General features: G+C 46.5%; 1 protein-coding gene and 1 pseudogene across 1 annotated transcript in view; both read left to right on the top strand.

Annotated features, from left to right (window-relative positions):
* LOC149354524 (DNA (cytosine-5)-methyltransferase 3B-like) overlaps nt 1-13,415 on the top strand; it is a 148,898-nt gene that overhangs the window by 50,380 nt on the left and 85,103 nt on the right. The window contains exons 6-8 of the mRNA XM_089575998.1: nt 2,857-2,898; nt 3,015-3,154; nt 7,317-7,381. Coding sequence (XP_089432124.1) covers nt 2,857-2,898; nt 3,015-3,154; nt 7,317-7,381 — 247 coding nt within the window. The remainder of the gene's footprint in view (nt 1-2,856; nt 2,899-3,014; nt 3,155-7,316; nt 7,382-13,415) is intronic.
* LOC149354525 (uncharacterized) lies at nt 8,022-12,254 on the top strand (annotated as a pseudogene).

Genomic DNA, 13,415 nt, shown 5'->3' with positions numbered 1-13,415 from the left:
ACGTAGGCACCAGGAGTGGGTGAACTGAAAGTTTCGCCAGTGTTTAGGTTTGGCACCATGTTGTGCTACATTCTGGCACCAAGGTCACCGGTGGCCGACAATGGAAGCTAATAGCATTTGATGCTTAAAAGTGCAGTTTTTTGATGAGAAGAAAGAAAGAATATGGTCTCGTCAGTGTCGAGCCTCATTACTCGAAGTTCGTACTGCTCAACAGTGTTGGTGGGAGGCTTTTGTTCCGAGGATTTTTTGTGTCTGTCATGCACTTTTTCTTGTTGCCCGCAGTTTGAAAGGCGCAATTTCTAGACTTCAGTAGAAGAGGATTGCGTAGGATTAAAGTGGCTGCTGTAGAAGCAGTGCTCAGAAGTGCAACAGCTTCGCCCATCCCACCTCCTCACCACTGCCTCTGCCACTGGCAGCTGCTTAGGCAGACAGAGAGGCACCACAGGGCATCCTGGATGTTCTGTGTGTGCAGAATGATCACAGGAGCTGCGAAGCCTTGCAAATTCTTTACAAGCATGTTCCGCTTACAAGAAAAAGTAGAATGGCAGACGGCAGTGTACATTTTTTGCGCTCTGTATTCGGCTACTAAGTTTCCCGGCTGTTACCTTTTTTTCCCCCATAGTCCGGTGAAAAAGTCTCAGTGGAGTTGTACTGTATTTGCTTCAAACGAGCAAACCACTATTCGCTCTAGCCTAGTTCTTATTAAGGCATGAAGTGAATGAATTTTTTTTGTAAATAATGTTGTAACTGTTGATCAGATTTTCTTAAACTATGTTGGAAAATAGAGAGGACCTACTATTCTCCCAGAAATCTTTTAATCTGATTATGAATATTATGTTTGGTTTGGTTTATGGGGTTTAACGTGCCAAAGCAGTTCAGGCTATGAGATTACGCTGTTGTGGAGCGCTGTGGAAATTTTGGCCACCTGGGGTTCTTTTAACATGCACTTACATTGCGTAGTATACAGGCATGTAGCATTTTGCATATAGCACGGTGGTCAAAAAGCGACCACCATGGCTGGGACAGAACCTATGTCTCTCGGGTCAACAGATGAGCACCACAGTCACTGAGCCACCTCGGCGTCCAATATTTCATTCATTTAGTTTACTACATGATGTTAGGGATATTGGACGGTAATTTTTTAATAAAGAGCAGTTTTCATTATACGTAAAGGATCACATGGTACGGTCTTGAGGCTGTGATGCTTAGTACATTTTGGCTTGCTGCTGCTTGAACAGTGCCTAGCGCAAGTTTGAAGTGTTTAATATTATTTTTTTCATCTTATTTGCTTTAGTGAATTCTGAAAAGCACCTCCTTCGACATAAGCTATTGAGCTCTAATGAATTGCTTCTTCTTTTTTTTTTTTTGCTATTGCGTTTTGAGTCTCAACCTATTTACTTCTGTTCGAAAATATTCGCATTGCTTTGAACTGAAAATTCACTACTCGGACATGCCTGTTATTAAGGCATTTTGCCAAATGTTCAATAATGAATCTATCCTTTGCATGGGAGTAGTCTTTGAAAGAGCACTCTGAGGCTTGTCTGTTTGGAGGCAAGCACTGACGAGGTGGTCAGAAATCCCTTCTACAACTGCAGTGGTATGTCCATTCAGGCCTCTAGGCAAAAAAGCAAATCCAGTGCAGATTTACAAGGTCATTACACGTGTTGGTTTTATACTAGGTCGCACGTTAGCATTATGTTGAGTATAGTGCTCAAAAATTTACTGTGTTGTGGAAATGATTGACAGCATTCCCAATAATTGCTCGGTAAGGATAAGTCACCTATCAGTAGAAATTTGTTTTTCTCGAACGGTTCTTTTCTGACTTCACTTAATACTCGGGTGTGGTGTCAGGAGGTGTGTAATTAGTGTTCAGTACAAGTGGCCCCAGCATAAGTGTTTTAGTCACTGAAAGTGGTTGAAGTGTGTGAGTGGCAATAGAACTGCATCACACAGTACATTGGAGGAGGCTACTCCGGTGCTTGTTATCCCCGTCCTGTAGATGGTCTGAGCATTGATTTTAAAATGCTGCATCAGATGCTGCACTGATGCTGGCAGCAGTGTTTGTACCCATCAGGTTGGTGGTGCAAAAACATGTCTTGCTGCTCGCAGGTTGGGAGCAAGGTATGCCCGTTGCTCAGAGGGGCATGGCACTGAGCTGTCTAAAATGAAACCCACTCACCTGGCTATTGCAGAAGTGCAAGTACCAAGTGTGAGATGAAGTATCTTTACATCCCAACCAGTAAAGCTTACTGCTGCATGTGTGCAGCAGCTCCTTGCTTTTATGAGTAATTCGTAAACATTGAAGTTTGTTTCACAGTTTTTGCTATTTGTTGTGCAGTTCAATATTTGCCAATTCTTTCTTGATTTGATATTTGCTTTTAAAGCTGGTAGTATTTAGTAGCTACATACTCCTAGTATTTTGTCTGTGGTGTGCATTTTCCATCAGTGTCCACTCCACTATTTTGCGAAGCACTGTGAGAGTGCAGTTTTGACAGTGCAAGTCCTAGAGTTGGCCTAGCTAATTCTGGGGTGGTACATTAAGTAGTAGCAGGGAGCGCTCTTCTGAGAAGCTCCTCAGTGAGATCTTGCAGCAGGTTGTGCATAGCATTTGGGGTGGTGGTCTCCTGGTTGGAGTTGCAGTCAGTTTGTGTTGCACTTCAAGGGCATCCGCGTTCATTTATAATATGCAGCAAATATTTATGTATGTTTTGCAACTAATGACAGTACAACAGCGCATTTGCTGCTGAGCCTGCCGGTAAAGATGTCAAGAATCAGAAGGGTTAATGTTTTCTGTTCACGTAAAGAGTGTTCAAGAGATGTGGGTGTGCTCTTGGTGATAGTATCTTGCACTGGCAGGTGCCCTGGAATCTGTGAGGAAGCGGCAGCGTCGACTTGAAGGTGAGCCAAGCATACTGGCTGCATGTGCTGCTTCCTCTGCTGGGCATTTTCTCCCCACTGCCGTACAGCCAGCTCTGGGGAAAGAAGCATCATGTGATGTGCTTGTGCATGTGCAGACGTGTGCGTGTCATGTGACGTGGTGCTGCCCAGTGGGGAAGAGAGCCAGCAGCACCCTCTGGTGGAAGGAGGCGTCTGTGCTGAATGCCGGGAAAAGCTACTTGATACCCTGTTTGCCTGCTCTCCAGATGGTACAAGTGTAGGTGGTTGTTTTCTGTGACATGCATGTTTTTACCGCATCAGTAGTATAGTCCTCTTGTGCTTGTGGCAAACAAAAACTGTTGTCTGTCTTTGTGAAGCCTCCACCTTCAGGGCACCCTCTGCTGGGTGCACTGTCAGTGAAACCCCTTGAAGCATGTTTTGCCAGCCACTCAACCAAATTGTTAATATGAACGTTTTAGACAGGCATAAAGGAGAAAGGAAAGTGACTAGACAGGTTTGTGTTGATCTGAAGTATTTGCACTAGCATATTTTCTCCAGATCTGATCAAATTCACCTAGAAACAACTATTGTTAAGTGGCAATTACTTCCACTTGAAATTCACAATGACTGGCTGGGAGCAGTGCCTCCACTAAGCTGAATTCTTGATTAAATCTTGATTTCTGGATACTTTCAAAGGAGACCACGTGCAGTGCAGTTGCCTTTGTGAATACTTACCAGTAACAAAGGGCTGCTAGTTGCTGCCATCTATGTTAGTGCACAGAAGCCCTGTAACATGTAACATGCAGCTTGCTGTGCTTTTTGCCTGCACAGGGTCTTGTCTTTCAAGGCATGCATTTTTGATGGTATCATCTGTTAAATCAGTGCAATAATGTCAGTATTGTAGATGCTGTGTTGAGCATAGCTTACAATTGTTAAAGTGGTGTTGGAAAGCCACGCACCAACATGGGCGTCCGGAGGGGGGGGCAAGGGGGGGCGGCTGCACCCCCCTGGAAAATCACTCACTCGAACCGTGAGTGATGGCCGCACGCCAGGGGCGGTGGTGCGCTCAGTCAAAAGGGTAAAAGCAGCCCCGCATGGTCACATCTGCGAAATGCCGCGTCCGGGCGTGCGTCGTTCCGCCGTTTTCAAACCACACCATCGTTAGCTCTACTGAAGGGCGACCTGTTCCAGACATACAGCGGCACCGGCGAGCATGTGTTTCGAGCCGCCTTGAGATGGGTGTCTGTTTCTTTGATCTCTAGAGAGATAGCGACACGGAGGCAGACAGTGCACGGGGCATCTTGTTTTCGCCTATCGTTACGCCGGTCACCGATGAATTCTTAAGGAGGGAAGGTAAAATCAGCCGTGTCCACCCCCGCTTTGTCGGGCTGCTCAGGGGCAAGCGGGCGATGAGTTGGCGCCGCCGCCGCTCGCTGTCTCCTCCGATCCACGGGTAGCGCAGTTCGGTAGAAGCGCCGCTTTCAGAATCTCTGGCAAAGGGGATTAGCTGCTTTTGTTCACGGCGACGCAGTCTCCCGAGGCGCCCCCACACCAGCGTTCTTTGCGTCTTCTGCGAAAACCAGCGCCTTTGGTCAACGCAGCCCGATGGCGCCTGCCTGGCTCGCCTGTCACCTCTGGCTGGGCCTCAAATCACAACAGCGCCCATGTACTGTGCGTGTCAGTGCATGGTAAAGAGACCCAGGTGGTCGACATTACCCGGAACTCTGTACTACTCCATCCCTCATAGCCTGAGTCGTTTTGGGGCTCTGAACCCCATAAAAACACAAAAACAAATTTTCCGACTGGAGTGGCGAGTGTCCCTTCCCCTCGGAAGTTGCGCGGCGTTCCTTTCACCCCCAAAGTGCGCATTCGGGGATACTGCGGCAAGTAAGCCCTTGCACGTGTGCGCGCCTCTGTGTTTGTGCTTGGGTGTTTTTAGTGGCCGGTTGTCAGCGAAGCTGAGAACAACCAAGACAGCGGACGAGAAAACGACGAGCGGAGAGCAGTGTGTGTGCGGTTGCTCGACTGTGCGGATGCGCAAGCAAGATGGAGCGAGGTGTATGAAGCTGCGAGCGTGCATTTATCTTGTAAATAAGTTTTCGTTGTATATATAGTCATCTTTTGTTTTCAACGTACGCGTTCAACAGTTTTTCCAATCAATGTGTATGATGAGTGTGCACCGAGAGCGTGTAATGAAGCACAGAAGTGAATTTATCACACGTGTAATTACGCAATTCGCCCAGAAAAATCCGAGGCGCCTATAGTTGCTGTTCAAGGAAGACTGACTGAGTGACTGTAGTTGCGTGTTTGTGAACATATTGTGCTGTGTGCTGGTCATCAATCCGGGTGAGTCGAGAACCCGTATGCAGCAAGACTGAGCACTCTTCTCCACGAAGTGATATAGCATCTTTTTGCATTTTTATTAATTTTAGTTGTTTCTTCGTTGATAAACTCCAATGGACCTCTCCTAGCCGCGCTTTAATTTGCTGTTTGTAATTTTTCTTTCATGTGTGCATTTTGTTTAATTTTTATTTATATATAAATAAATAAATTTACTCCGCAAATAGCGCCTTTCTGCTACAAACATACCCCCCCCCCCCCCCCCCCCCCCCCCCGGGCACCAACGGGGCCCCCCCCTGCAAAAAATTCTGCGGACGCCCTTGCGCACCAATGTTCTCGCTATTCACTGATGCAGCCTCACCGGTGACAGTTTAGATACCATTTGTGGGGTTTTAATAGGGGGAACAAATACATTTCCCCCGTTTAATCGTGGCTTACACAGCTCAAAACTGCCGGACCCCACCACGTGATCGTATACCCTGCCGAGCACACGCTGACCATGGCGGGCCTTGCTCCGAGGGAACAAAGGAACGGCACATTGGCTGACACAAACAGGCATTTATTGCTAAAACAATAACAACGCCACCTATCAACAAAATACGCTGAGGAACCGAGGACATCCGACTCACCAGCACGGTTGCGAGCGAACATTCGCTGACACTAGGGCAAGGGGAAACTCCAAGGCCGGACGGGACGAGCTGGCGGGAGCATGTTCCTACCACGAGGCCTCGCGCCCGATGGCGAAGAGCGGAGCTCGCGGCGACACGTTCGCATGCGGCCAAATCCCCAGTCGAAGAGGGCAGTTTCCTCCCCTAGTGCGCGTGCAGCAAACACGCCATTCATGGCACTCGTGTCGCTGCGATGCCGGCCCCCTTCCTTGTTAGTTAAAGTAACAACACGGCTATAGAGCATGCATTGCGGGGAAGCGAACCACAGAGGACGAGTAAAGCGCGTCTCCACACATTCCGTAAAAAGAAGTATAACAAGGGAGCCACTCTTTTTTGGGCTGAAATTCAGAAAGTCCAAGAAGAAAGCAAAACCTCTTGCATTGGAAAGAATCATCAGTCCAGTGATGGGGATGCTGCAAGAGTTTGCTTCGAAGAACCACTTAAACAGAACACGTTTAACATCCTAGTATGTCACTTTCTGAATGTGTTCTCTTGTCGTTGAGTTGCAATTTGCACTTGTACTTGGAATCTTGACCTTGTCTTTGGTGATTGTCAAAATGGTAGTTTGACAGGCTGTGTTCCTTCACTGAGTTCCAATTTTTATCATTTTCGGAAAGTGAATTGTGGATTGCTTTCTGGCATTGGGAAGTTGACAGGTTTCCTTTTGCTGTTATTGAACTTTGTATACAGTCCACCCTAATACTAGGTGGAATTGCAGTCCTCTGCCTCATGCTATCAGGCAAAGCAGCCTTAGCCCCTCTGATACTACACAATCTTGATGTTTATTTGATAGTAGCAGACTCATTTGTTACAGAGAAAATGGAACTTAAGAATGGAACATTTTTGACCTGCCAGCCACGATTCAAACTTGTGACATCGAGGCCAACAAGAACTCTGTGATAACTCTATAGAAGTGAATGGCCTTCCACATTTCCTCCTCTTTGGACGCTTTTCACAGTCTGCACACACATGCACACAGTGGTGAACCTTGTGTACCATGTAGCTCATCAGCACGCACTGGGCCGGCTGTTTTCTACTGTTCCAATGCTGTGTTTTTATTGCTTTTTTTTTAAGTGACCAACTTATATCTAGGGTGTTGTAGAGGCTGGGAAATGCTCTTCGGTCTCTGCGCTTGCGGGTGTCATGGGTTTTTGACTGGAAGAATGTGTTTTGGTGCCTCCTTGTTTGCTGTAACAGAGTGGTGCAGTCAGAGTTTTTTTTGTTGTATCTGAGATGCAGTGCCATTGCCCTAATCCATGCTTTGATGCTAGCACTGCCCTTGTTCATAACAAGCTTGCGTTCATTGTAACTGTGGCCATTCTAAGCGGTTTCGACTGTATACATGTGTGTCATATATAAAATGTTATACCAGCCTGCCCCTCCGTACAGTGTCCTTTGCTGTGTTCATAAATGGCTGGCTTTTCCTTTCAGGCATATTGTGTGCTCTGTGGAAGTGGCGATCTGCTTTTCATTTGTGACAGCACCAATTGCAGCAGGTGGGTGCATTCCACTCCTTTATCATCGTAATTTGGGACTGTATTTTATAACTATTTTTTTCTTGATTCGTTCTTTCACTTCCTTGCCATTGGTCAGCTGCGCTCTCGATACCAGAGCCAGTGACTGGTAATGGTTGTTTAGCTGTCGTTAATGGTGCTGCAAGTTACAACCGTCATTGCCAGAAGAGCAAAAGAGAGGATCGGGAAAAGAATTGTTAAAAGAATACAGCCCCTGGTTCATTTGCTTTGCCTTGTAGCCACAGTAAAACCCTGTTAAGGCATGCTTGGTGGTACAGTGAAAAAAAGCCTGTAAACTAATTGGCAGTACTCCTTATTGAAAACAGCCTGAATATATATATTCAGGGGTGGAAGTGGTGCGCCATTTGCGCCATCCTGCTCCAAACTGCTTTCCCTGCGCCATCCTGCTCTAAAACACAATTTTGCGCCATAACTGCGCCGCGCCGGCCACTTCGATGTTTTACCGTCAAATTTAGCGAAGCCTATGGGGTTTTTTTTCCTCTCACTGTGGGCTAGCCAATCCGATCTGATCCAATCCGATCCGATCCGATACTTCGTGCGAAGCTGTTTGGCGTGTTTGTAAGCTGCTGCCGTTGGATGCTGGTCGCCTGCAAGCCTGGACATGAGCAAAAGTAAGTGTATTGAAGCTACCGAATCTAGAAAATGCTACATTATAGCAGTTATGTAATCTAAAAACTCAGCCTTGAGGGCAGCGCAGACAGGATTGTCTAAAAGCGAAGCTGGGTGGTCATGCCTTGTAGCTGCAGTGGACGAAAATGTGGCGCCATTGTTTGATTTTTCGTGATATATGGTATGCAGTAGGAAACAAGCTAGTGCCACTTGTATTTGTTGGTCCTCGCTTGTCATCAGGTCAGGTTGTCGAGCATACTAAATTCTCGATTATTTGACCCCCGTTTTCTCATATAATTCGAAATAGCAGCGCGGTCCCAAAGGCTATGGTGTCGGACGCTCGCTAGTTCGCACATGAGAAGGTTCGCACTGGTTAATTATGGCGGGGCCGCTTCGAGGTACCACCCGCGACGTCAGTGATTGACCTAATAGACCTCACCGAACCTGTGTAGGGAACAGTGATGCCCGCACACCTCAGGCGCGTGTGCTATGGCAGGCGCGACGTCTGTCGGTAGTCCACCACTGCCGAAGTATAAATCAGCTGCATATTTTCAGTTTTGCATCTCTTAAATTCAAGCCATCCCTCCGCTGCCACCGGGCGTGCGCATCGGCCAGTCGCTCCGTTTCGGACATTGCGCGTCACGGGTCTTGTAGTTTTATTTTGTATGTTTACTTTGGGATGGCCAGGTCACGGCGTTCTAACGCGTCTACGCATATCTCTCTTGCGTCCACGTGCTTTCTCCGCTCCTCGAGTATGTTAAACCGCCGGGTTTTGAGGACGCTTCACCTCAAGCCTGTTTCACATGCCAGCGAAAATGCTAGTGAATCCTGCCGCCGCGGCGGAAAAGCCTGTTTTGAGCCGCTGCGATGAGCGACGAGGTTCCAACAAGTTCGAAATTTTCGCTGCGACGCGCCGCTTAATCGCTCAGTCGCTTCCATGTGAACCTGCCGTCAGAGTTCATGCGGTGAAGCATCCTCAAATCGTGATGGGGCCATTTGTGAATAGGCACCACGGCTACTGCGTCACACTGCGAAAAGAGCCGCGGAGGCGCTTATGATTCTGGAGCAGCTGTACGACGTTCCCGACAGTGTGCGAAAAGCAAAAAAACTTGACCAAACTGCAAAAAATTGTCGCGGACACTTTGTTTCCATCTCAAATTTACTGCAACAATATTCCAGGTGTTCGTTCATTTTATAAAACTGCTGTGATGCAAACTGTTTTCATCAGTTTTTTTAGGGCCATTCGATAATTTGGACTTTCAGATAATTTTAACATGGTTGCTATTTCTTTGAAGGCTGAATTGGCTAGATTTTACTGTACTTTTACATGGCGGGTTGTGTAAGGTCGCACGTGAGCTGGAGCTGTATTCTCTTAACATTCCACTGGTCATTTTGGATCCATTTGATCTTGTGGCATTTGACCACTCGCTCCACTGGAGCCAGCGGTCCAGTTGCTATCCACAAATGCTTGTAAGCTGCGGCTTCGTCACCCAACCTGTGCCAGAGGACCAAATGGATCCGACATAGAAAATGGAATGTTGAGAATACACCCCTGGGCAGTATTTAGCTGTCTCGTGTGCAGTCTAAACTTTCGAGAAAAATAACCGCTGCAAAGTATTCTACAAACACATTTTAGACATAAATATTTATTCATGATCCTAGTATAGTTGTGGAACTCAAGTGCCTGAAAATTCTTTCGTAGACCACAGTTCCAGGAGCAACTTTTTTTTACTCTTTTTCAGAACGATGCACCAAATTCAACGCAGACGTCCTGACCAAAAAGGATGGCAATGGGGACCTCATATCCCTCTGGTGTCGGCCAAGTGCAAAAGACAGTGATGGCTTTTGTGTGCTTTGTAATGTTACAGTGCACTGCGCGCAACATGGAAGCACAGCAATAATGCGCCATGCAACGTCTCTTAAGCACATCGAAAATGCAAAAAAACATCGGAACAAAGACGGGGTCCTAACCAAGAGCACTACCATCCAAAGCACCCTAGATTTCACGAAGAATGCAGTGTCGCTGTCCCTGCAAGAAAATGTTACAAGAGCTGAAACAGTTTTTGCTCTTTCTGTGGTATCCAACTCACTCCCATACACTTTGGGAGATGTGGCAACAGCAACATACCCCAATATGTTCCCTGATTCACAGATAGCAAAAGCCTTCCAATGTGGCCGCAAGAAAGTATCTTACATCATATCTGATGGCTTAGGACCATACTTTAAAGCCAAAGTGCTTGAAGAACTTGCAAAGCCTGAGGTATTCTATACCGTAATGATCGACGAGACCCCAGTGCCCGAGATGAAGGTGCAGCAGCTGGATGTGCTCATCCGGTATTTCTCTGTTAATGCACAAGATGTCGTTGTAGAGCACCTTCAGTCATTTCACATGGGGCATGCCACTGCAGATGAGCTCTTCTCCTGTGTTGAAGATGCACTTAACGAACTTCCAAAAAATAACTTGCTCTGCTTCTCTGATGGGCCAAATGTTATGAAGAGCTTGAAGGGTAAAATAAAAGCAGAACTTAGCCCCAACATGATTGACATTGGAGAGTGCAGTCTTCATAAAATGCATAACGCATTTGCCACTGGTCTCAACTCTTTCTGCTCCGAGATTGAATGTATTGTCACTGATATCCATCAGTACTTCAGATATGCCACAAGACATGCGGACATCAAGGATCTCCAACAGAAACTTGGATTGCCACAGCTGGAGTTCCTGCGGCACGTAAGCAGCAGGTGGCTGACACTACTACCAAGTATACAGCGTGTGCTTAAGCTGTATGATGCTTTGAAGTCTTTCTTTTCCAAGGCTGCAGAACCAAGAAAATCCTCATCTATAAGGCACAATCGCCTCGCATCTGCATTTTCTGACAACACGCTCCGAGCACGACTCCTTTTTGTTCAGAATGCCGCCCAGCTCTTTGACAAGTTTCAAACCTTGTTTCAGAGCAAAGAGCCTCTTCTTCATTTATTTTATGACGAAATAGTTGCTGTGGTCAAACAGCTGATGGGCAGATTTTTGCGGCAGGAGTCGTTTGTAGATGTAACTGGTTTCCATTTGAAGAATGTTCAAGTTGAATCGCAAGCTAACTGGAAAGTGAAACCTGAGCTTGGCTTAGATACTGAGAAAGAAATGGAGCTTTGGACACCAACTCAGAAAAAGGCTTTCTATGTCAAGACCAGAGCTTTTTATATATCATGCACAAAGTACCTCGTCTCAAGGTTACCTTTGGACAACAAAGTGCTGTTCCACAGTAGATTCTTGAAGCCTGGTGTAGTAGGAGACCACTACACAACGTCACTGCGCTACATCGCGAATGCCCTGCCACAAGTCATGCCACCCAGCGCAGTATCATCTCTAACTGATGAGTGGTTGCGCCTTTGCTGCGAAATTTCTGACTGGCATATTTCAGCAAATGTTGTTGAACACTGGGTTCATGTGTTTGCACTAAAAATGCCCACTGGCGAACCCAAATACCCAAGACTGGGAAGGCTCGTAAGGGCTGTTCTTTCCTTGCCGCATGGCAACGCAGACTGCGAGAGAGGATTCAGCGAAAACAAGCAGGCGCTTCACCATCGAGCCTCTTTGTCAATAACAAGTGTGTCAAGCCTTCGTCAAACGAAAGCATACTTGAAGCGTTATGGGGGTGACGTCACAAAGGTGCCAATCACTAGAGATCTCCTGAAGTGTGTTGGAAAGTCGTACAGTGGTTATCGAAAACGCGTTGAAATGGAAGAAGAATCAAAATCACGCAAACGAAAATGTGACGAGCCACTGACAGAAAGCAGCGAAGAAAAAAAGCTGAAAGAGGAAAAAGGCCACCCTGCAGTGCCGTCTATCCACCCTGAAGGCATTACTTACCAGTGCCGAGGAACTCATCAGCACAGGAGTAAAATCGAAAGACATGGACAAAGTGGAAACTGGGAACGTTTTGCTCGTTGATGTGAATTCCAAATTGCCGGCGGTGCTTGAGCGCATTAGAATGATAGATTCCACGCTGGAATCTAACAAGTAATTCTAACAAGCAAATTGAATGCTGAATAAAATGATTTTCTTTGTGTTTTTTTGTATGTCAGTGTGAAGTTGCAATTATTACAGGTATTTTACTCTAGAAACATGCTCCAAAACACAATTTTTGTGCTCCAAAACATAACTTTCGTGCTCCAAAGCTGCTCCGGAATGGCATTATTACTGCTCCATGAGCTGCTCCAAAATGCTCAAGCCTGCTTCCACCCCTGTATATTGCAAGCTTACTTGATAACGAAGGATAACAAGTATTTCATGAAAGAAGGCTCACATGCAAGCATTTATTTTTGTTAAGCCACAAAAATTCATTGCTTTTGTTTGCCACTAAGCTATCCATGCAGCTATCAGTGCAGCTTCAAAGGATCTTCAATCTGGTGCCAATGTCCAAAGCTCTCTCCACCTTTCTTCATCACCAATTCTTCATCACCAATGCTTCATCAGAGACAGAGGTGACACCTACTGTTGGAACACGCTGAGGATGTCTCTGCTTTGCTGTCTATGTCTCAAAGCATGCAAAAATGATGACGTGTTTAAAGGGACACTGAGGAGAAATTGAAGTTGACTTGCATCGACAGAATACCAGCTCCTGATTACAAAAACGCTATTCATACTGACAACAAAGCTCTTGTAACGTAGAAAAGAGCAAGAACCAAAATACAGGTATCGCCGCCACAGGCCAAACTCGCAAGTACAAGCTTCATGGCGTCATAGAACAAAACAGTGTTGCTAGAACCAATAGTTATAGCAACACTAGGACACGAGAAGCTACGAATCACTGAGGCGCAGCAAATGCATGCGCAAATCTCCTTGGCGTCGCCAGATGGCGCCACGTACCCGATAGCTACGCGCGCTCCTGCAGCGCCGGGACCAATCAGCGCTTGCTCTCAGCGGTATGGGGGCTCCCGGTATTCCGCTAACGGTAACAAGGTACACGGTATGCTAAAGGCGTCTATTTGCGAGAACTTCGTTGACGACTTCGAGAACGGGATCCATTGTAACGCTGGCAAAACACCGGTGCAAATGTAAACGAAGCGACGGCCACAATAGCCGATAGATGCCTTCAACGTGCGGCCGGCGGTAGCTTTCTTTTCGGCTGCTGCTGGGCCGCACTGCTGGCCGCAAGAAATCACGGAGTCTGCGTTACGTCATGTGAATGTCATGTTTCACGTCACTTAGTTCTGTGTCGTCATAGCAGAATCCCAAGTTTGAATCAGAGCGGCGGGAAAAACTATTTCAACTTCGAATCCAAATTTCTTAGAAATAAATGCATCTTTCGCTGCCGGCCAAGTGGCAACAAAGCCATGAAATGCCGAACTATCGGATTTTGCTATAAAAAAATATTAATAGAGCTCTCCT

Source organism: Amblyomma mixtum, chromosome 3 (genome assembly GCF_055824585.1).
Source record: "Amblyomma mixtum isolate Tamu chromosome 3, ASM5582458v1, whole genome shotgun sequence".
NCBI lineage: Eukaryota > Metazoa > Arthropoda > Arachnida > Ixodida > Ixodidae > Amblyomma > Amblyomma mixtum.
The sequence above is the reverse complement of the archived record's forward strand: the minus strand, read 5'-3'. Positions and strand labels throughout refer to the sequence as shown.